At 40.3% G+C, this 24,975-nt stretch overlaps 1 protein-coding gene across 1 annotated transcript; it reads right to left on the bottom strand.

Annotated features, from left to right (window-relative positions):
- Positions 1–5,064: 5,064 nt before the first annotated feature.
- Positions 5,065–23,919, bottom strand: Atp1b4 (ATPase Na+/K+ transporting family member beta 4). Its single transcript, XM_005319355.4, has 8 exons — positions 23,753–23,919; positions 19,561–19,813; positions 15,765–15,893; positions 15,399–15,503; positions 12,050–12,246; positions 11,344–11,400; positions 8,968–9,063; positions 5,065–8,265 (listed from the first exon to the last, which is right to left on the bottom strand). Exons 1-8 carry the CDS (start codon positions 23,813–23,815, stop codon positions 8,104–8,106), a joined length of 1,062 nt encoding a protein of 353 aa, XP_005319412.1. The 5' UTR covers positions 23,816–23,919; the 3' UTR covers positions 5,065–8,103.
- Between the last annotated feature and the right edge of the window lie 1,056 nt (positions 23,920–24,975).

Consider the following 24,975-nt stretch of genomic DNA (forward strand, 5'->3'; position numbering starts at 1 on the left):
ATATGTAGAAGGTATGTATCAAAAATAAATGAATAGGGCTGGAGATATATCTCAGTTGGCAGAGTGCTTACCTTGTATATACAGGGCCCTGAGTTCAATCCCCAGCACCACAAAAAAAATGAATAAGGGTGGAAAGAAGATCAGTACAGTAGAGGAGAGAGAAAAGGGAGGAGTGGAGCAGGGAAGGAAGAGGGAGAGGAAATGGTGATGTAAATAAAATTTCTTGTATGTATAATTATGTCAAAACGAATCCAGATACTATATATAAATATAATACTCTAATAAAAATTTTAAGAGATTATGAAAGTTTTATTTCTTATATAACGAGGCTTCCTGGGGCAACTAGTGAAAGCATCCCAAGATGATGTGAAAATGGCTTGAAAGAGTGAGGAAGGGGAACTTTGCAAGGATTGGGATTTTTATGGTGATTAACTGGTGAGCTGAGGTTAGGGGTTTTGTGTTTGTGATGACATCTGCATGGATTGAACCCATTGTCAGTATAAAAGGAAGGAGAAACAAGGCTTTCTGATCAGCTTGCCAAGATGTGAGGCACAAGGGGAAGAGGGAGCAGTGCTCATATCAGAAGTCACACTGAAAAATATAACCGGATTCTCTGTCACATTGCAATAAAAATATCAAAAAGTAAGAGCATGTGGGGCCTTCTTGATGTTATTCAACCTCTAAAAATGACCTTGGAACCACCTGCTTCAGAGTTCTTGTGGTGCTAAATAACCCAATGTCTTTATGGTTGAAGATATTTTTATCTGGGCTCTCTGTTACTTGCAGCCAAAAGAATTCTAAATTGATCATTGTCAAAGATATAACCAATTATTACCATGTTGGATATATTCAGGTAATACAAAAGTGGGTCAATAGAAAGAAATCTATTAATGTAATTCATAACAAAAAATTAGTTAGAGGAGAATATCATAGGGTCATATTAATAACATATATAATAGCTTTCATAAGTTTTAACAATACTCCATTATGGTTTGGATATGAGTGTCCCCCCAAAAGCTCATGTGTGAGACAATATAGGAATGTTCAGAGGTGAAGTGATTAGATTAATGAGCATTGTAACCTAAACAGTGGATTGATGTATTTGATGGATTAATAATTTGAATGAACTACTATACTGGGTGGTAACTGTAGGCAGGTAGGGTATGGCTGGAAGAAGTAGGTTACTGGGGACATGCCTTTGGGGTTTATATTTTGTCCCTGGTGCCTTGCTGTTTCTCTGCTTTCTGGCTTCCATGAGCTGACAACTTTCCTTTGCCACACCCTTGCTGTGATGTTTTGCCTCGCCTCAGGCCCAAGGCCATAGCACTGGACCATGGACTGAGACCTCTGAAATCATAAGCCGAAATAAACTCTTCCTACTCTAAGTTGTTCTTGTGAGGTATTTTGGTCACAGTGATGAAAAGTTGACTAACACATGCTCCTAATAGAAACACAAGGTAAAAGAGGAGTAGAAAGTACCCACCTAATAAGAATTATAATGCATTCTGTTGTCATATATAAATGAAAAAAATAATAAAAAATATATTCATTGATCATTTACAATGCATCCTGTATGGTATTCAGATCAATAAAGTTATGTCATTAAAAATCTCTTATTCAAATAAAAATCTCTTATTTTTTAAATTTTATTCAAAATAAAAAAAAAGAAAAAATATAAAGTACCCACCTAAGGTGATGGATATACATGAATCAAAACATCACATTGAGACTGAGGCTGTGGCTCAGTGATAGCGTGTTTGCTTAGCATGTGTGAGGCACTGGGTTCGATTCTCAGCACCACATATAAGAAAATGAATAAAATAAAGGTCTATACATCTAAAAAAATTTTTAAAAATATCACATTGTAACTCTTATATATGTACAAATTTTATATGTCAATCAAAAAAGTAAATTAAATTTTTTAAAAGTCAAACAAAAAGCAAATATTTTGAAGAGTAAAACACTAAAAAATGTTTTCAAGATAATCAGGAATGACATTATATTCTTTGAAATTCCAATAAGTACAATATAAAAGAAAATGGTATAGCATAATAAATACTCAAAAAAGAGTTATTATTTTTTCTCATGTGAAAATGCAAGTGACAGTAATAAATATTTATATAATTAATAGAATTGTCAAGATTGCAGGCTATAAGATTAAACAAAAGAAATTTCCTCTAGGGCTGGGGATGTGGCTCAAGTGGTAGCACGCTCGCCTGGCATGCGTGCAGCCCGGGTTCGATCCTCAGCACCACATACAAACAAAGATGTTGTGTCCGCCTAAAAAATAAATATTAAAAATTCTCTCTCTCTCTCTAAAAAAAAGAAATTTCCTCTATTACTAGCTGAGGAAAAATAGATATGGGGAAAATATTTCATTCACCATGATGATTAAATTATAAAATACTTCATGTGGTAGGTTTGTAATGGGTAAACTTCTTTAAGTTCAGCTACATTCCCATTTCCTTTATGTTTCCAATTAGGCTGAGAGATTTTTGTGGGAGAATTGGAGGACAGAAGGAAAGCAGTGGCCATTTTCAAGAACATGACAAGAAAGTAGTCTTGGATGGAGCTCTCTTTGTTGTAGAAGGATGACAGAATGAGGCTCTCATCTACCTCCCTTGCTTCTGTGAGGCATGGAACTAACCATCTTGGCTTTTTTAGTTTATAGCTACAGGCTATCACACCACTCAGTTGCAGTGTAGAATTGGCTCTCAGAAACAGAGTGACCTACCAGTCATGTCATCTGTCATCTGACTCCAATGGTTCAAGGTCCTCCTGGGGAATAAAGATGTGGGGAGCTAACACTATGCTGATATTACTTATGATGTCTATGTAAGTAATAAACTTACTTGGGCATGTTGTCGCCTCACTGGCCAAATCTCTGACAGAGTAGCCAGCCAACCTAGCAGCTGCTTCTGCTAGAGACTGACCCCCGGAGAATTCCTCCCATGTTTCCCTTGTATAACTGCAACTCCACCTCCTTCTGACAGTGAGATCAAGTGACCAAGTTAAGATGGTGACTTTTCTTGCCTCCTGGTCCTTGGACACAAAGAGATCAAAAGGTCCAGGTGGCAGCCACAGATTATAGTTCATATGAATCTTGCTCCATTGGTTAGAGCAATGGTTCTCAACATGGGACAGTTTAGTCCCATAAGAAACATTTGGTAATATCTGGTTCAGTAGATGGTTCTAGCATGGTACCAGGCTGCCATGAGTCTGCTCACAGAGCCTCCACTTGATGACTGTAGTAGTTATCTCAAATTTAACTCTCCAGATACCCTCTACCCTTTTCCATCCTGCTTTCTTACTTAGGAGGCTGACCTATATGAACCACATCAATAGGCTTCTTTGCCTTCTGGGTTTGGGCTAGATTTGGCCAAGGAAATTACCAGCAGGAGAGCAGAAGGAAAGAGGAAAATTAAGTTGCAGTATTTATTCTTCTGGGTTTTTTTTTCTGTATTTATTCTTTTCCTACAAGATCACTTTGGGTTATCTTAGCATTTCAATAAGGTCACCACTCTTCCCAAGGCAGCCACCTGTACATGAATCACTCCTTCTAGGTTCTGGTAACTATTTCTAGTTTCTGTAACTTAGGGTCCAGGGATGGTAAGAGCTCCTACTGCCCTGCATTTCTGTACTACTTGTGGTTCCCTACATCTATGCTTTTATAGATAATCCCTTGTAAATGAACTGTCTTCCATTTATGGTCAAGTGTGCTGTTTCTTGTTGGGACCCTGACTGATGTTATGACCACCAAGAAGCCTGCAAAGAAGAACATTCTGGAGAGTAACCTGCCAGATTGAGAGCCCATTATATATCCTTCTTTTTAAAAAATATTTATTTTTTAGTTGTAGTTGGCCACAATATCTTTATTTATTTTTTTGTGGTATTGGAGATTGAACCCAGTGCCTCACACATGCTAGGCGAGTGCTCTACCACTGAGCCACAACCCCAGCCCCTAAATATCTTTCTTAAACATTTTGAATTTCCCTATCAACCTTCTAGCCTGCAACTAAAAGAACTTTGTGAGAAGCAGTTTTTCAACTCCTTTTTTCTTCCCTTTTGCTTCCATCCATCCTATCTATTCTCACCCCCCCCACACACACACACAAGAACCCAAGTCTCTATCTTCTACTTGAATAAAGCACAGTATGAATCACACTTTTGTATGATTTGGTTAATTTATTATTATGTATGAATATTTTAAGAGGAAGTTAGTAAAGAAAATGACTCTAATGAATAACCTATATGGGAGAAATATATTGGGATCACTGGAACCTCCCAAATCAAACCATAACATCCTAGTAGATCTTAGGCCAAGGTAGCTTCCAAGGAAAGAAGGGATTCTTGCTGCAGCTTTGGAGTTGAATAAGGGAAATATTTGTTTTATTATTATTATTTGATACTATGGATTGAACCAGAGGTGCTTAGGCACTGAGCTATATCCCCAGTCCTTTTTATTTTTTATTATTTTTTAAATTTCGAGGTAGGGTCTCACTAAGTTAAATTGCCAAGGCTGGCCTTGAATTTGGAATCTTTCTGCTTCAGGATCTTGAGTTCTGAGATTTCAGGCAGGTGCCACAACACCTTGACTAGAAATATTTGTTTTTAATTGCAGTTGCTACTAGAGATTGGCTCTGGGAGACAGTTTGTGGCTGGATTTGCCCTGAAGTCTCTTAGCCAGGTTTTAATGAAACACTTGCAGTTTCTCTTTGGTTCCATTCTTCCACCTCACAGTTCTTCTTAGTGTTCATCTACTACACAAACAAACAGAACAATTGGTGTCTGGACTCAACCTTGATGAGGAAAGGAAGCCTACTCTGATGAAGCAATCTTCTGAGACCGCAAAAGGAAAAATGCCCAGAAATGAAACAACTTTCAGTTTTACCCTTCTGTGGGTGAAACCCACAGAAGTTGGGATGAGGGAACCAAACAGTCTTCAACTAATAGGTTGTCAATTGTCAAGTTTTCCATCCACACAGCTGCCCAATATTCCTGTGGGAAAATCAGTGATCCAGTGTAGAAAGAGGAAATCATACATTTCTTTTTTTTTAAGTCAATTTATTGTTGTCAACAATTCCCCAAGACAATATAAATGTTTTCTACATGAAGATCCTAGCAAATAGATGCCTAAGAAAGATTACTTTAGGATAATGATTTCTGAGGGGTGGAGAGTGAAAAATCATAACCAAAGTTCAGCATGGACAAAAACATGAAGGCATTTGAAAATAGTATTTCTCATTGACGATCAAGTAAGACCAAGTACCTTGCAAGAGATGGTATACAAATCAAATTCTGATACAGTGCAATATGGGAGTCTATTTAAATTAATTAACTAGAAGTTTATTGAACAGTTAGAATCTAACATTAATGAATATATTCATTAATCCATTTCTGTATAAAAAAGCAATTTTTCATGTCCTAGCTGACAAACTATCTTAGTACTCAATTACTTTTAAATTGTGGACATGATTGAATTCATTGAATGAGAAATACTATATGACAAAAGATTCATAATTCCTTGTCTAATAGTCAACATATTTAACAGGATAATGTATTATGTATAAAATATAGCACCAGAAGTTGAATTCCCGTGAAATGTCAACTATTTTAACTCAAATTTGACATATGTTTCAAAATGCTTAGGATATCATTCAGTGATTTTTAAAAAGATGGTACTTCCTGGTAAGCAGCAGCTCAGAGTAGAAAGAGCACTGGACCTGGAGTCAGATGCAATGCAAGTTGTTCACTCTAAATGCTCTCTAATATTCTTTCCAGATTTAATGTTCTATTTTCTTTTATTACTGAATCTTGAGTTTTAAATGGTGTTAAGTTGTTGTGTTTTACCTTTTATTCTTATTTTTAAAGGTAAACTTTGAACATTGAATTTGTTATAGAAATGGGTTGAGAGGAGATAGTTTCCTGATTTTTGTTTTTTTTTTTTCCTCTATATATCTGTTGTTGTGTATGTCTTCTATCACTTGTTAATAGCGGTCAGTCCTCCTCTACTCTGTTAATAAAACTTGGAAAGTGTCTGGGAAGGAGATTCTGAAGAGCAATAGCAGTCCTTTCTGCCGCAAAGCCAAGAGAAATCACTATGTTAGGGATGAAATTGGTGTAGTATGTTTACATAACTGGCTCAAATTCCTAAGATTAAATAGCTTAGGATTTCTTAAGTGAGTTCACTTAACCAAATGTTGTTTTTGTTCTCAGCTTTCCTTCTCTCCAACTTTATATGTGTTTGTATCTCCACATCAATGTCTGACCAAGAGAAACCACAAACCTAAAATGTCCAAAACTGATCTCAACAACTTCCTCTCTAAACCTGCTTCTCTCTTATACCCAGTCTTGATCAACAACATCACCGTCTCACTGGTTTTAGCCAAGCTCAGAAACTTGGGGACATTTTTTGTTCCTTCTCCCCATTCCCTGAATGGGTCCTGCTCCAATATACCCTTTATGTTGTGATTACCCAAGTGCTCTTCCTAAATTGCAAATGTGATCATGGAGCTTTCCTGATAAAAATGCTTTAAAGACTATTTTACACCTACTGAATAATATTCAAAGTCTCTGAACACCTCTCTAGCTCAGTCTCCTGCCACTCCCTGCCATTTCCTTCTGATCTCTTTATAGTCCAATTTACAGTGACCAAAACATGATATGGTCTTTTCATGATTGTGGCTTTGCATGTGAAACTTCCTTCTACTTCTCACCTGGAGATAGTTCTTTTTCCTCATGTTCCCCATAACATTTCCACATACTCATTTTATAACTCTTGTTACACTGTCTCATAATTCATTTTCTACTTGCTTGTCTTCACTACCAGACTGCCAGTTCCCTGTTTTGGGAGAAAGTAAACATTGTAGAGGAGATTCACATGCTGGATGCTTCTAAGTGGCATTTAAGCTTGCTTTGGACCCTGAGACACTAATGATATTTTCCCCTGCCTTCTCTCTTTGTCCCAGCTCTCCCCCTGGTGGAGGTGTTAAGCAGCAATGGAATGGTCACATGGCCAAAGATAAGACAAGGGAATTGGCTCATCCACAACATGGATGAACATCTGCCTCATGTCATTTTAAAAGTAAACCTAAAACTGGCTAATGAGCCTTGGCTTCAGGGTGGCCTGACAGGATCTTTCTGTCTTGCCATGTATGTCAATTCCCAGAGCTGATTTCAATTCCCAGGGCTGTAGTTGGGAATCAACAAACCCATCCTTGATGGTCTCAAAGAATATCTTACTACTGTCAAGCAAATAGCCCAAGAAGAATTAGTTGATGGAGATATTCCATGTTTTCTCCTCTGCCTGGAGCTCAGCCAAACATATTTTCAGGAATGTATGCCTTTGGACAATTATACCATAGAGCATGGAATCAACCACCAATTGCATCCATATGCTAAGTGTTCTCCCCAATTGCAGTGGGTCCCACCTCCCAAAAAAAGTCCCACAAAAGGTCTTCTCAATCCCAGAACAATATCCAGTTATTACTGCTTTCTATTCCAGTTGAAGATAACCTAGTTTTGAATCAGTATTTAGTTGCCTGTGAGAGTCAGTTTCTCAAGCACCCCTGGATACGGAGTTCTATAGATATAGTGGCCCTAGGTGTAATTTGGGTTGGTCTAAGTGGTGATTCCCAAGGTAAAACTTTGCCAGGCATATAAAAAAGAGAGGGAATTAGATTATCAGCCTGGTGTGTGTGTGTGTGTGGGGGGGGGAATCTCACCTTTAAAACCAACTGAATTTTGGGAAACATGATGAATTTATAAGCATTGTAGACATTCTCCTGAACATGGCTACTAAGAATTTATCAGATACTATGTTTACACAACAGTGAGGTTTCTAACAGCAAGAATGAGTTTTGTATTAGGTGGAGGGAAAGCAAATTAATATGCTCTATTTGTCATCAGGAGAGACTACCTTTAAAAAATCAAACAGCTCCCACAATATCACTTCATACATATATCAAAGGCAAGGAAAGATGACCTGCTATCTTAGGCATCCATCTGGCTGTGTCCTAACTGAAGAATAAGAATTCAGGTGCTACTAGGAATAACATGAAATAAAACAGGAATAGAACTGGTGGGAGTGGCCCCTTGGAGTTCTTAGGTTTCTATGTTCAGGGTAAAAATTACCCTACCCACAAAACGATCATTAATGACATCATTTATGATGCCTTTGCCCTTCAGTTGGCACTGCACAGGTACCTCTTGGTTCTTCACCACGTCTGTAAAGTGCATTGCTACCAGTGGGGAGGTGTAGTTAACCTGTAAGGGAAAGAACAATTAATTTTAAGTGGGGGGAGTTAGTAGAAGGGGAATGATCAGATATTTAGTACAGGATGGGTACTGAGTAAATCTCATGATGCCAAATCACAAATGGCTACAACTGACATGCTTTCCCTGCCTTAGGAAAGTGTGGGGAAATTACACATTTCTCTCATAAGTCACTGTCAGGTGTCTGATTGTCCTCTGGGGAAAACCAATTCTTGACTCGAATGATTTGATTTTCTGGGTATCAGACCATGAATCAGACCATAACTAATATCCATCAAGTCCCTGTGCTGGAGATGAAGCCATCTCTGCCCCAAGGCTTCAAATGGGAGAAACAAAGAAGTGTGGTTATTTGGGCATGATTAAGCACAATGGTGTCTTAATTTGTCTGCTCCTGGCTCTGTCACTAATTAGCTGTGTAACCTTAGGCAAGTCACTTCCTCTCTCTGAACCCCAATTTTCCCATCTGAAATCTGAAGTGGTTACACTACACAATATATGAGTTTTTTTTTCAGATATGGAATGTCATATATTTGTGATATGAACTTGTAGAGGGAGCTCCTGGTTATGGACCTCAGCTATTCACCAGTCTGTTACTACCTGTTGCTTCCTAATTCTAATAAATCTCAGACAGCTCTTCCTTTGTATCTGAGCCCTTTTTGACTGCAAAGAAGGAAAGGGATACAGCTTACTTACGTGAGTCAGTTTGCCGTAGTAAGGGTAGTAGCGAAGGTCAAAAGAAGCCGACTCTGGGTAGTAATTAATGGATCTGATGTCATTTTCATCACCTCTCTGTAAGCAAAAGCAGGTATACATGGGATGCTAGATTATAAAGTGGATTGGAGTCTGGGCTAAAGGGATTTATGTCCCAGGTGAAATTACTGTGTGACCCATAATCAAGTGTCCCAGAAAGATTGCAAAAGAATGGGGCAGAGGTCTCTCCTGACCTATCCACAGAGGACCATTTCCAGAGAATGGCTTCCCTTGGCTTTTCAAGTTCAAAGAATATTGAACAGAAGGCCTGGGATGAGGAGGCTGAAGGCACTCCATGTGGCTCTGTTCTGGCTTTTAGAGGACTCAAACAAAAAAGTTTCAAAGGCTCTTAGTACCTGATGCTGCTCTGGAAAGAAAGTCTACCACTCTATCCCTTCTCTAAAGAGTCACACTGGGCTTGGCAACCAGTCTTGACTTTGGAGCTGAGGAAGTTATAAATTGGAACACATTTATTAAATCTTACTCCACAACTTGTACATTGCAAGCTTGGTTCTATGATTCTTGGTTCTTGGAGTCAGATCAGAGAACACAGAAACCCAATGCATAGACACACAGCCTTCATTTGGCTTATCTAACCTTATGTCTCTGATCACATTCTCTGTAGTGCTTAATTATAGGAGGTAGAGTCAGGAGGATGGAAGTGAGAGAGAAGTAGGTAATGGAAATAATTAAACAGGGCTACTCTTATCATAACATGTCAGGTAGGGGGCTGCCCATCTGCCTATACATTAGGCTTACCCTAAATAGCAGAGGTCTGGGGGATAATATGAACAAATAGCGAATCACTACTAGTGAATTACTCACTAGGGTCATATGATTACTTCTTCCAGCATACTATAATTATCCTTGGTATAAACTGAGGTCTTCATAATTTATTCTAGTCATTACTTCATCCTGCTCGATTTCCACAAGTGGATGTGGATTTGACCAGTATTGATTGTTATAGAATGTATAGAGACTCTTAATATTTCTTTTTTAAAAAATATAGTTCTTAGCAAGGTTTGATGTAAGCTAAAAACAAATGAACGACTTCCATTTGGGAACTTGGTTCAATTAATAAGCTGGTTTAAGGGCTGGAGTTTATCTCAGTGGAAAGCACTTGCCTAGTGTGCTCAAGGCCCTGGGCTCCATCTTCAGCACAGAAAAAAAGAATGCTAATTTAAGTCTGCATTGGTCTTTATGATTTACTTATATATTCTTCTAAAAGCAGTAAAATTTATTTTTCATGAATCGCCTGTGGAATCAATTCCACTAGTTGGTAGTAACACCTCACATGTGTAACTATTTACACACACGTGCATACATTTGAACAGAATGAATGTCCTTCCTACTTTGTTCACCAGGCAAATACTGCCTGACCTTTCGAAGCTCATCTTCAGCAATACCACCTCCCACCTGGAACTGACCTTCCTCTCTTAAATGTCCCCACTGTACTTTTCATTGTACCTGTGATACTTCATTGTCTGGATTTCAGTACCCAACACCTAGTGAAATACCACATTTGGCAATCAATACATGCTTGCCAAATGTGGGATACTAGCTGGATAAATACTGTCTTTTGCTGTTTTCTCACCTGCCACCATGAAGAGTGGAGTTTTGAGTTTTACTTCTAGTACTGAGAATGGGATTACCTGGCCACTCACATTTGCCAGACAACTGTCCAAGGCTGGGAGAGCAGTTGATGTCACTTTACAGGAGGGAGCTACTACCAGTTTAAGAAGCAAATCCAAGATCTAGGGCTTTTTCTTACAAAGGAGCTAATTGGTGCAGATGAGATAAGAGTTAATGGTCCAGTTAATTAGCATATTAATGAAGTTCTGTTTATACTTCCCTTGTAGTCATTTGTTATTGCAACACCCAGTGCCACTGGTCATTGCTGCAAAATGTGAAATTCAGTTTTAAAATCAGGGACTAATGACTCTAATGAAAGCTGTTTGTTTAGTTCAAAGAAACAAGTAATTAGAGCTAAAAGCAAAAGTGTAAACAGAATTCCAATTAATGACTTGGCACATTATTGTTCCCTGCTGTGGCTCCTAGCTGAGGTTCAGTCTTTGGCTTTCACAGGTATAAATCATGACACACCAACTCTCTCTTACAGACACATATGCACTGCACACACATGCTTTGAATGCTTTCCAGAAAAAGGAAGACCTGAAGGCACTAATAGAGGTATAGTTATGAAAAATATGAACACTTTCCCTAACATGCACTATCCCTGTGTAAGTGCATGGAAGGGATCAACTACTTTTTTGGGTGAAATAGATGTGCTAACAATGCTTACTCAAAAGGACACTTTACCTGAACCTTGCAGGAAACTTTCACGGGATCTCCAAGCTCAGGACGAAAGCCTACAATCTAGCAAAACCAAATAAACAAAAACAAACAACAACAGAAAATAGTAGTTTTTAAAAAACAGATTTAACAGTAAAAAATGAGGCTTTTCTCAACCCCCATTGAGTCATCTTTCCTCTGGCATAAACTACATCTACTTTGCCCTGTCAGATATGTCATGAATAGTGGAAAAGGCTAAACATCTTCAGAGTGGATCAGCCCAGCTGACTCCATGTTGTATTTGTGCCTGAGGGAAAATTGCAGATAACCATAAAGATGTAAAGAACTTTCTGGTTCCAAAAGGAGTGTGCTGGGTAAAGTTCTGCCACATCTAGGGTATGACAAGAGAAAATGCATTTTTTTCAATGATACAAGAACCATCCCTGCCACACCCCCATTTCAATTCTCTGTTCCAAACATCTCAGGACTCTATTCTTGATAGACGCCATCAATGGGGTAGGTTTAAGAGTGGGTTTGAGATGTGGCAATAGGAACTGTTCAGGGAGAGAAAGGAACTGATAGCTTGACTGTTTGGTTGCATTTCTGATGCTGTTGATAAGAATGGCCAGACTTGCAGTGCTTAAGTAAAGACCAGAGCCCAAAACAAATAGTGTTCAGAGCCCTTCTACACAGCTCATTCACTTATCAACAACAGATATCGGGGTTAATATACCCGGTTCATCTTTAGGAGGATGCAAGGCTGTCCAGTAGAATATCCAAAAGTAGGGTCCTCCAGACCAGAGCAGTTCTTTAGGAAGGAGCGCTTAAATTGGCAGGCTTTCTTGTCCTCATCCTCATCGCCATCTTGAATGAAGTACTGCCCTGGAGGACAATCTACATTCATTTCCTCTTGAAGACTGTCATTATAACCTAAAGCACATGTGGGTGGCAAAGGGTGGTGTTAGACAAGTGCTACAAGGAAAGGCCATGCTTTTAGTCCTCTCTCCCTAATTTCTTTTCTCTACCTTGCTTATCCCCCTCTGAAAACCCAAGTCTACTGTAATTCTTCTGACCTGCCATGAGCTGCCCAAAGGCCTTCATCAGCAATATCCCTGGGCGGGTGGGATGTGTGGCTTCCTGGCTAGCCACCTCAGCCCACTTAATTGCCTGCTCCCTTTGTTTCTCATTTGCTTGGAATTTCTGGATATCCATCTCAGGGTCGCATGTTGGCCACATCATAACTTTTCTCTATTTCTTTCCATACATTGTAAACTTGAAGGGCTAGCTTCTCTACTTCTGGGTGAAGAATGGGTATATAGTTGGTAGATTTTGGAAGACGGACTGAGTTGTGAAAAGGCATGGCACATACAAGGAGGCTAAGTTCCTAGGTTAAATTTCCTTAAGTTCAGTTTAGGAAATGTCTCCTTTTGAGGTCAATGAGAGGTACCTGATATAAGAGAGTGAGAATTATGTGTTGTGGAACAGAAGGAACATGAAAGAAGAGGAAGAGAAGGAGGAGGAGAAGGAAGAGGAGAAAATAAATCAGCTTCTCTTTTTTAACAGTGGGAAGGTAGCACTGCAAAATAAGAGCTTAGGTTGAAGATAGAAACCAGTGATAACCATAGGGTCTCCACTGAGAAGGTGAAGGGGTGAGATCTTGTCTCCTGAGACCCGAGACACCTAGGTTAGTGTCCCTTTGCATTCGATGGAATGTAATAGGTGTCCAAGAAATACACATAAGGGAAGAGAGCTATGTGTTCACTCTTTCAACTACCAGATACTAGGAAAATAGGCTTTGCAAATCACTGCATTATTTCCAATTTGGTTCTAACTGATGGAACCCAGTTAATCCTGTTAGACAAAGCCCCCATGTATTCATGTTCAAAGTAGCACAGTTTTTCAAAGGAGATTGTGCAGTTATGAGCCACCAGAGGCAAAACTCAAAATGAAATGCTGGATCCATATCTAGACAGGTTGTGACTTGAGTTTGATATTACTAAGAGACAACTGGGAATTTTAAATCTATTCCAATTATGGCTATGCCTTTATTTTTCTCTGACAATGCTACATTAAATTCAAGTCTTTGTTTTGCTCTTTTTTTTTTTAGGAACAGGAGCTATGCTCAAATAATAACTTTCTAAATAGAAACTGCAATCATGTGCTCATTGTTTCTCTTGAGGTAGTTCCATTAAAAATAATGTGACATGGGCATGACCCTTATTGCAAAATCTCAGTCCTCATGAGAATGAAACTGATACTCTGGGATGTCTATTTCAGAGATGTGTTCCTTTTTAGCAGGACATATTATCTACTCTTAGGAACAAAACCCCCAATACTTATCTTAACATTCCCTGCCTCCATCATCAGGTCACAATTGGTATTTTTCCATTTACTAGCTTCTCATCAGCTAGTAAATGGGTTTCCTCAGCAGAGATTCTGGCGATATACATATTTGCAATACATATACATATCTGCAATTGCAAGCATTTTGAAAGAAAAGAAGATATTGTGCTAGCTATGATGCCCAAAACATTTTTGTGGCTAAGAATGGAACTATATGGACTCAGAAAGAACCCAGCCCCCTTCATTCTATAGGTAAAGAACCTGAAGCTCAGTTTTACCCAAAATAACACCTGAGCATTATTACTACAAAGCTAAGTTTTCAACTCCTGGTCAGATGGTAACAGCGTAGAGTTGTGAAAAACATATAGATCACCTGCAGATTCTGTTAAAATGCAGATTCTGATTCAGTAACTCTGTGGTGGGACCAGGCCTTTCTAAGAGTCCTAAGTAATGCCCATGCTTCAGATCCCTGGAAAACCCTTTTGAGTTTCAAGGACATCAAAACATGTTGGTTCAATCACTGGCTCTACTTCTAGGAGATTTTGATCGAATTACTTCCCCTTTCTGAGTCTCAATGCACTCATTTGTAAAACAAGGACAGTGGACTCTATTATGCAGGGTTAAAGTTGAATGACAAAATTCATTTATTTCAAATAACACTTCATGGTACATAAAATTGTTATCCTTCTAATTCAGTGTACATTCTTCTAGGCACCCTCATCCCCCACTTTAGCCAGACCAGATCAACCAAACCAGTTTGACGAACTTTTTTTCTATGAAGATTGGGAGCAGCAAAACAAACTCCACTGGGCTCCTCGGACAGTTGGGTAAATACACAACCTGGGTTCTCTGGATTTAACTTTAACCAAGCTGCTACAACCTCAACTTTTACCATGTGTTGGAACTCCCACAAAGCCATTATTTTGTCCCTGAAATTATGTCTGATAACATAGAGATAGGCATCTTCAAATATTTGAGATCAAAATACTGGAGTGATGCCACCCAGAGATTATTCCTCTGACTCCTTTTTGGAATGCTGCTAAAGACACTTGTTTTCTCCCTTCTAGACAGCCCATCTCCAATAAACACATTCTCTTACCATGAGAAAACATAGGAGGCAGGAATTCTCCAGCTCTAAAGAACATTTTCCTTTACTCCTCACTATCTCCCTCCCGATTTTTTTTTTTTTCAGTTCTTGGGATGAAACCCAGGGCTCAGTGGTACATGCTAGGCAAGCACTGTACCACTGAGCTACACCCCAGTCATTTTAACTTTTTTTTTAAATTTTGAGACAGGGTCTCACTAAATTGCTGAGGCTGACCTCAAACTTGTGGTCATCCCGCCTCAGCCTCATGAGTTGCTGGGATTACAGGCATGTGCCAACATGCCCAACTCTGAGTCACCTTTTATAAGTAATCACTACTAACCACCCGGATATGCTTAGGACTTAACTAGGTTCTGTTTAGTGTTCATGAACATAAAGCATATTTTCTGCCTCAAAGAGCTTATTGTCTAGCTGCGGAATTGACCTGTGTGCTCTCAAGGCAACATATATCATACACTAGAGCAGTTTCAATAGTATGAAGGGTGCTGAGGGGGGATGTAAAGTAAGGAAAGACCATGATAGACTGGGGTTGGTTAGTAAGCCTGGAATTTCTGGGTTAGGTGAATTTCGAATTATGAATTCCCACTCATCATCTTTCAAGAGAGTTTTCTGTTATTCAGAGGAGTTTACTTACCCTGAAGAAAGCCATTTAAGCTAATCACATAATGCTGCCAAGTGTCAGGTTCAGAAACGTTGAAGTTGAAGTTAAGGCTATGGGCGAAGGGTCTGATCATAACTCCTGGCAATGAAAACAGGTCTTGGATATATTAACCCATTCTTGGATAATTTTTTTGTATTGATTCCCATGAAACCATTTCCCCCCAGGCAATCAAAATGAAAAGGACCATAATTTGCCAAGTACCATTTTACTTTTACTCTTAATAATTGAATCTCTAAGTCATTACCGGGAAGAACCAAAGTTAATTGAGGCTGAACATGCTGTGCAAGCGGATTTCTGTCCAGCGAGTCCTGACAACATAGGGCATTTGGGCACACTCACCAGGAGGCTTCATCCGCTCAGTGAAGGTTGGCATGTAAGGAGTGATGGTCAAAAATAGTGTATACATGCAGAGGGTGATCACAGCAGCCAGGGAGGCATAGAAGAAGAAGTAAATGACTAAAACCAGGCCTGCAGAGCAATTAAAAATGACAGTGGTCAGTGCTCACCAACAAGCCTTGCCTCCCCACTTTGAACTCAGGATCCAGAACCAACCCAAACATGAGATGGCTTTTTTTTTTAATTCCCCAGATTCTGTATGTCCTTGCTTATTCAGATTTTACCAATCTGGAACCGGTGAGGATTTTGCCAGGAGTCCAACTGCAGTTTACCTTCATAGTGTCTCCAGATGGAAGGGCTTGCTGGGCACATGATGACCATAAACAAGATTACAGGGAGTGGAGTTTAAAGTACTGCAGAGGGCAAATTGCTTGAGAGTCCTCTGGGCAACAGCTGATGTCCTAAGTACAAATCATTCTTCACTATTCATTAAAGCAGATGCCCTGAAGTGTCCTAGCAGCTTGGTTCCAGTGATTATATGTATTTGCAAGTGATGAAAACAGCATTTCCTTTCACAGCATTTCAAACTTTTGATTAATTTCCATTGGACTTGCCTCTAATCAAGGCAAAGTGAGGTTTTATACTAATTATTTCAAATCTTATTCATCTTTAGCAAAGTTTAAGTGGCTTTGCTTTTCAAAATTAAAAAAAAAACTAACATAGGGTGGGGAAGGGAGGAGAAGGAAACAGTATTTAATCACTGACACTTGCTGTCCGTGAGCTTGGGCAAATTATAGAACCTCTCTGTACCCATTGTTCTCCACAGGTAAAATGAGGATAAGATTAGCACCTACTTTATCTCCTTATCTATATCCCTAACAATATCTGAAATTCAGCCTTTCTTACATCCTAACCTGACTGTATCACTTTCCAGCTCTGTACTCTTGGATGTGCTGTTCTCACTTCTCTGGGCCTCAATTTCCTTATCTGCAAAATAAGGATAATAATAGCACTTAGTTCTTAGCATTAAATAATGCATACAAACAGTATAGTACAGAGCCTGACAGATACTAAGTGTTCTATAAATGGCAGTCATCATTATGATAGGCCCAACTGAATCATGAACCAGAAACTAGAACAAACCACATAACTTTGCTATACTCCAAACTGAATTCAAATGTTTAATTTTTAAATGGAACCCTAAGCTAAATAAAATTAACTGCGAGAGAAAGAAAGAGGGGTGGGGTGGGGAGAAGAACCCTGAGTAATCAAACTAGAAATGGAAATTACCCTTTATGTTTTATAAAATGAACTAAAGCAGAACTGGAACATGAGCACATTGATTCAGTTGGAGTCCCTGGAGAAGAAACAACAGTGCCAGTGTGCCTGTGATACTTGGCTGTTACCCACAGGCTACCCTAATGGGATGTACCCTGTGCTTCCTCCTCCATTCCTCCACCCCCATCCCCATTTTGGGAATGAATCAACAGCAAGAGCCATCTCAGAAGAGCCCATCTGGTCCTGAGTCCCCTTCAGGGACTTGTTCATTGTTGCAATTCATGAAAATAGTATGATATTCTGGCAAGAGAATGAACTCTGGTGTTTGAATCCCAGCACTGCCACTTGGTTACTATATGACTTTAGATACGTTACTTACCCTCTCTAAGCCTCAGTTTCTGCATCTGTAAAATGGGGATAATAATATTACTACCTCATATGATTCTTGTCAGTATCCAATAAATAACATATAGGTCCTAAGAATACAGGTTGCCCAGCTACCAAAGGAAAAACCCAGAGTATATTAATAGGCTGGGTGAATATGTTGAACATGCTGATGTCCAGGCTGGAACAGGGTTAGTAAATGCTCAAGTGGACATCCAGCTCTCAGGAAAGAGGGCAGCAAGGCATGTGCTTTATAGTCTAAGCATTAATATTGCTGTTTGCCTTTGCCTACGAGTAGCTTAACAGAAGAAGCTGGATTTGCCGGGCTCCCCTTAGACCTGCTACCCCGGTGTCTGGCTAGGGCCTACTGTGCAGTGTCTCTACTGCCATATCTTCTCCAGGTACTCGGAACTTCTTCCCTCATCCCCACTTATTGGTCTTGGGTTATCTTCCACAGGAACAATTTAGATCAACTCATCTGGTGAAGTTCCAGCAGCTGGCTGTTTAGGGGTTAAAGCATGGTTCCTCCTCCCAGAATCACACTTGCATTTCACATGGCCTGTTTTCCAGTCGTCTTTAGGCATGAGAGAAACAGCTGTGCCCCTTTGCAGCCCCAGTGAGTGTCCAGCATTTGTCTGCAGGTTCCAGAATGTTGGAATGTCTGTATAATGGTACATTTGTTCCAGTTGAGAGTTCGAGGGATGGGCAGGGGTGGAGCTGGGAACTGAGGAGGGGTGACTGGGAGCTGAGTGTTGTTCAGAGCCCCACACCTGCTATTCCTAATTCCAGGAAGCAGGGCTGGCTGCTTTACCCTCACTACACTGAATTAGCCACATTAAATACAAAAGAGAAAATTCTCAGTCACAGGGGCCTTTGGAAGGCATGGCCACCAACCTCAGCAAGCTAGACCCTTGGCATAATAAGAGCACTCTTATTTCATTCATGGCGTCCTCTATTTTTTTTTTTCTCTTGTGGATTAACTGAGTTCCAAACCAGCAAATTCTCTGCTTCTGGGTTGTGTAGAGTGTAGCAAGTGTGAATTTTACTACAGGCAAAAATCTCCTGAGGAGAAGGTCCAGCAATAATAGTTTAAGTGAGTAGGACCCCAGGAAGCAGTGCTGGGGAGGTTGTGAAGTAAAAATAGTGGGATCATGTGACAAAAAAGAAAAGCTAAGGAACAAAATTCTGCTGTTGAGCAAACAGCATGGAAGCTCAGCCCTAATCTTTGGTAATGATTCTGTTCAATCTAATTCCCCTGTGTCTACCATGGGAGAATAAAGCACTCCCAAGCTGAGGCCAGGGACAGGCATCTTAATTCTTCTTCTCTGACATTATGAGGTGAAGTGATAAGGCTTTATAAACCTTTGATCAGGCTGGGCGTAGTGGCACATGCCTGTAATCCCAGCGGCTCTGGAGGCTGAGGCAGGAGGATCGAAAGTTCAAAGCCAGTTTCAGCAACTTAGCGAGGTGCTAAGCCACTCAGCAAGACTCTGTCTCAAAATAAAATATAAAAAAGGAAAAAAAATAAAAAAAAAATAAAAATAAAAAAGGGCTGGGGATGTGGCTCAGTGGTTAAGTGCCCCTGAGTTCAATCCCCAGTACCAATAAATAAATAAACCCTTGATCAGGTTAACAGAGACTTGGGTCATATCCTAGAAATAGGTCTTCTGCATAGTACTTTAAACTTTACAATTTTAGCATTTTATTGGAGTAACACGCTGATCCTGTGAGAAAAACAAGGCAGGGATTGTTTGCTTCATTTGGCAAGTGGGGAGACTGAGGCTAAGAGAAGGTAAATGATGAGCCCAATGTCACATGGATAGAAAATGACAGGGCTGGGACTTTTAAAAAACCCTATGCTTTTTCAACTCATTTTCACTGTCTCTTTGCATTGCATATTAAGCCCAATGGATTTCAGTTACACAATCAAGTTTGTTCATCTATTTGGAATTTGTTTTGCTGGATCTGTCCACAGTCCAGACATTTCCTTAGGTATCAGTGCTTTTATGTGAAATGTTAAGAAAACTTTGCAAACAAGTCCATCCAGTGTATGGTAAAGAAGTCCTGGATACCACACCAAAAGCGAAGGACACCAGACTGGGGCATTGGGACAAATGGGACTTACTCCAACTCTGACCTGTTCGGGCCAGAGACATCCTTCTCTCCGGGTCCCACAGGTATTCATTCATGATCTGCAATTTCCGCCACCAGGCATTGCCTGTTGGCTGACCCTGACCCTTTTCCTCCTCCTTTTCCTCCTCCTCCTCCTCCTCTTTCTCTTCCTCTTCTTCATCCTCCTCCAAATCAGGCACCATCATCACCCGAGCCTCTTCTTCTGCTTCTTCTTCTTCATCTGCTAAGTAGTTCTGATTCACTTCATCCTGATCATCCTGGAACAGAGACAAAACAAAATCTCCTTTTTGAACAAATTTCCAGTAGCACATCCCATCAGCCAAAAATAAGTGGGAACAACTCAATATTTGAAAACACTTCAAATTTCCACTTCCCCCAAAACATCCATTGTTACAAGAGGTAGATTTTCTTTCTGTTCTTTTGGAGGAAATATCCTTTCTATGACCCATATTGAGTAAGTATTCTTTCCATAGAGGTATAAGTTTTATTCTCAGCTTTAGGCATTTCGGTTCTTCCCCTAGGACATCTCTTGTCAATACTTTGTCTCGGGGCCTTGGCCTTATGCTTAACTTTGACCTGTCAGGGAAGAGTTGAGTTCACAGTGGAGAATGGAGTAGTCTTAGACATTTATGTCTATGATGGCAAATTCTCAGTCCTTGCCTGCTTTGTCCTAACACCCTGTACACTTTCAGCTGCTCAACCTCACCATCCCAAGTTGTTCCTAAAAATACCCTGGGACAGGCATCAAGAGAAGAAGCCAACTGCTATACCCCTCCTCAAACCTTGGACTGCCTTCCCAACAGAAACAAGAGATGGGGATTTATTTGCTACTTCTCTAACTACTGCCCTAGCTGGAATCCCTTCCTGCCTTAAGCTAGACAGACAGACAACCTGAGAGCTAGAGCCCCAACAGATAACTTTCCCAGTTCTACCCCTACCCCATAACCCCATAACCTAGGCAAAAAGCTGGGCACATAGGAAGTGCTCAATATCTATTTGTTAATTGACTGATTGCAGCCATTTCTTAAGATATGAAATTGTAATCTTCTCTAAGTAGTTCTAAGAAACTTTAAAAAATACAAAGAAAGGAAAAAGAAAAACCCAGACTTCACCAAGTGGTGTTTCAAATGCCTTCCAGCTACAGGCTGGAAGCTTGTATCTTTGCTCTTTGGGAGTTTGCCAAGGCTCATTGCAGCAGCAGAAAATGAGGCCACCCTCCCTTTCTCTCTGCTGTCCAAGTCTGAAGACTGGCAGGGACTGTGCACCTGTTGGGGTTGGATATGTCAAATGCTAGAGGCCAGGGGCTCCTTGCTGCCCCCTCCCTGCCTGATTCCTCAAAGGCCACTTAGAGGGCACTCAGCTAAAAATGCTGCCTTTGGTGAGGGAATTCAGCAAATTGGATCATTCAAAATCAGCATAAGTGATAAAGAATGACAAGGCTCTACTCTCACCATTCAGTCTGCCCAGCACTATCTAGCTCTTGATTATAAGCACTCTTGAATTGCTCTCTAATTTGTTCAAATGTATAGCTCTATATCATACAGCATATCAAAACTGACAGGGACATCCAAGATTTTCTTGTCCATTTGAGGCCAAGAAAGGGGACAGGATCTGCCATACAGCAAATTCATAACAGAGTAGACAGTCTCAGAACCTGTCTCGATACTCTGGACAATGATGTTTCTTCTCCATCACATTAAGCATAAGTGCCTAGAGGTTGCTTAGCAGATTTATGAAGAATGATAATGTCCTGGGTTCTGTGTTCCCAAGAGATTGTAGGCACTTATGACCAAGGATTTCTGATTGTAATATGAATTCACAATATAAGGCTTAGGAAAATAAACTTCATCTGTCACTCAATGTTGAATGGATTAATAAATGGTCTTATATCTCTTTCACTTGTGTGTGAACCTATTACACATTTGACCTTCCGAACTACATTTTGAGCAGCTAGGGGGAGGGTTTATATGTTCTAACTTCTTGCTGTCCATTCACAATGTGAAGCCCACAGCTATGTACCCAGTGAGTATTGATTAAATATCAATGATACCTGCCTGACTTAAGAGTCCTGATGTAGGACTCTGGGGAAATACACTCACAAAGCTTGTCACCTTAACTTCAGCAATCATGTGCACTAGAATGGGTAGTCATCATAGCCCCTAGAGTTCACTACACCTGAGAATCTTTGAGAATTTGAAATGTAATGTTTCATCATGGATGAATTTATATTCTCTTTATATTTTCAGAACAACTGTTTTTCTTGTTGCTTACATCTGCCTTCCACCTCTAGTCTATAGAGGAGACAGCTGGCCATGGCCTCAACCTGATCTTATTTGTAGGTATGAGCTCTCATGATAATCCTATTAAAATGGCTTGTCATTAAAGCCTTACCCTCCCGGGAAGAATTAATCTTCTCAGAGCTTACACCACAGATCTTACACCACCTGAGCCTTACTTTAGGAACTTCAAATATCTTTTTGATATTGTACACATTGTATAAGAGGAGCCTTCCCCAAAAGTTCGTCGTTAATTAAATCCTGTGTAAAAATGTACTTTCATGCAACTATTTAACAAAAGTTGGTAAAGAATCATTTGGTTATGAGAATGTTTACCCACAAGGTTCTGTTTTTTTCAGTTTCCTAAAGTGGTGCTATCCCCATGTGATAGAGTATGTGAGTGTGCTGGGGTTTGGTAGTGGGTGTGTGCTGAAGCCATCATGTTTCCCTAAAAGGGAAGTCTGAAGGACAGGGGGTGGCTCCATTTTGAGCAATCTAAATATATGAACATATAAACAAATATATAAACATGACCAAGGATATGACCCAAAGGATAATTTTGTGCCCTGCATTGAGTAACACCCTGTAAACACTTGAGTGGTTGATTAATTTAAAAAGAGAAATTAAGCATACAACTACATCAAATAATTTTTAAATCTGATCAAGTATTATAAAGAGTAAGATCCTCTGATGTACTTAAAACCCAAGTAATTGAAATTATCCACAACTTTAGCAGCATTACATAAAAAAGAAGCCAAGTAAAGAATGGTTAGATATGTCCTATAGACCATGACTGCTCTGAGAGCTGGAAGGGACTTTGGGGATATCAAAAGAAAGATTCTATAAATTGTAGTTAGAAAGCAAATGGGGACCCTGAGTAGTTGATGTGGGGTTAGAAGAAGTCATGTCTTCTTCTTCTGGCTGTTGACAGTCTTCACTTAATTCCCTTGTTATATAAATGGTCATATCCAAATAAAGATGGATTATGTTTTGTTTCCTCCTGCGGCTCAGATCATAATCATCTCTGAGGAAGACTTAAGAATATCCATCCCCTCCCCCACCAAATGGGGCGTAAATTAATGATTTAGACCAAAGTAAATGCAGAGAAACTTTTGGATAAAATAATGCACCCTGGAGATAAATGGTGAAACCAAAGGTGTGTGTGTGTGTGTGTGTGTGTGTGTGTGTGTGTGTGTGTGTGTGTGTGTGAAGCAGGGTGCAGTGGCAGGCAAGGTGGTAAATGGGTAGTGGTGGATCAGGGGCTAGGGAGTGGAAAGAGTATGAGGTTAGAAATGAAGAGACTCATTCTCACTTTGGTTCCTCCACTAACTTGCAAGTCACTCTGCCATGCTGAGCCCCAGCAGCCTCCTTTACATAATGATGGTGTTCTGGAGAAATGGTATCTAGGATTCCTCTCAGCTCCTATCAAGGATTCTATGATTTTAGTTATAGTTTGGAATCTCTGCTTTAGAAAAAGAGCAGCTGGGTTCTAAGAAGCTATCACCCAAAGGGACTGAGACAGCTGGGTAGGCAGTGCCTTTCATTTACTCTTCTCCTTCCCTTCTCTCTTGGCTAAATTTTTTTGCACTATCAGAATGAAATCTCCACTCTCAGACTCCAAAAGGTCTGTTCAAAATCTAGGCTCCTAAGAAAAGAACTTTAGAAAGCCTTCTTATTCTCTGGCATCTTCCCCTTCCCTTATCTTTGTTCTACAGGAAGAGGGGCTTCCTCCTTCCATTTAGCAATTTAGGGTGCCCTGGAGGGCTGAGACTCACTGCTCCTTCTAGAAACCCTGCCTTTCCTTAAACTTCACTGTTTCTGCACATTCCAAGGAGAGGCAGCCTTAATCCAAGACCTATATAGCCCCCAACCCACCCTGTTAAAAAGTGGCAGCAAAATATTCTGCTCCCTGGGACTCACAAGTCTGAAGCGATAACCGTAAGGAAAGGCAGGAGCCCTTCTGGACCGGAGTTGCCTTCTCATAGCTGTTCTGTGGGCAAAGACGCCGCGGAGGCAGCAAGTGGGTCAGAGATCTGGAGCTTCTGCTGGTACAGGAGACACTGGTTGCTGGGGACACTTGGAGCCTGGTAAAAGTGAACCCTCCTGGCATGAGCCCTTCCCCAAAATAATCTAACATGCCCCTCTCTCATTGGTTGGCCCCTTCCCCGAATCAAAGGAAAGCCCTTATGGAAAAGCAAGCTCATCATTACAGGGAGGGGGAGATATTCTGGGTCACGAGGATGAGCAACTCACCCCCCCTTCGTGTGTCTTTCCACCCCTTGCTCTTCTCCAGCTCCTGAGATATAATGGGCCCAATGGAAATCTTAAGTCATATTCTTCTCAATTGAGAGTTGGCTATCAGTGTGTGCAGCGGGTGGGGCATTGGGTGGGAGTTGGGGGGTGAGGGGAGATGGCCAAGAATAACTTGCTTTTTTCATAAGGCTGATCTCATGCAAAAGGATCTAGGGTGTCAGGAAAGATTCCCTTTGCTCTCTCCCTCCCCCTCCCCATACACACTCTAAACCACCTACAATATTCCTTATTTGTGTCAATTCAGGAGCTCCCTAAAATGTGGATTATGCCTTCTGCTTTTAGAAGCAAGGCTCCTGCTTTACCTCTTCCTAACCCAAAGAGGGTCTTAGACATAAAGAAGCCTTTTTCTAGACTACATGTCGGAGTGGCCCCATCAGTCACTGCCCCTCATACACACAACCCTTGGAATCCTGGCCAAATTTCTGTAGTGGTTGAGATCTATATTTATCCCTTAGCATCAGGGCAGGGAACAAGCCAGAACTTTGCAGTGTCAGTTTCCCAGACATATGTAACTTCTGAAGCCAACGTGGGATCCAACAAAAGAAAAATTAGTAGAAACAGCCAAGAACATTGTATAGCATTTTTGGTCTGTTTGGTCCATTCTGCTGGAGCCTGGGTGGTTAAAAGGCCTGGATGGAGTCTGTGATCCTTCATTCAAAATCACCCCCCATTATACTCAGGTGGCTGAGGATGTCACAGAAACTGAGATTCTGGACATATTCATAACCAAGAAAAATAGCACAATCACTTAAATTTAATAACTCTAAGTCTAGGCTATTCGGATGAAAATGGCTTCAATTGTGGTTAATTTTTTTAAAAGAGCTCCATTT

The sequence above is a fragment of the Ictidomys tridecemlineatus genome, chromosome X (assembly GCF_052094955.1).
Source record: "Ictidomys tridecemlineatus isolate mIctTri1 chromosome X, mIctTri1.hap1, whole genome shotgun sequence".
Classification (NCBI taxonomy): Eukaryota; Metazoa; Chordata; class Mammalia; order Rodentia; family Sciuridae; genus Ictidomys; species Ictidomys tridecemlineatus.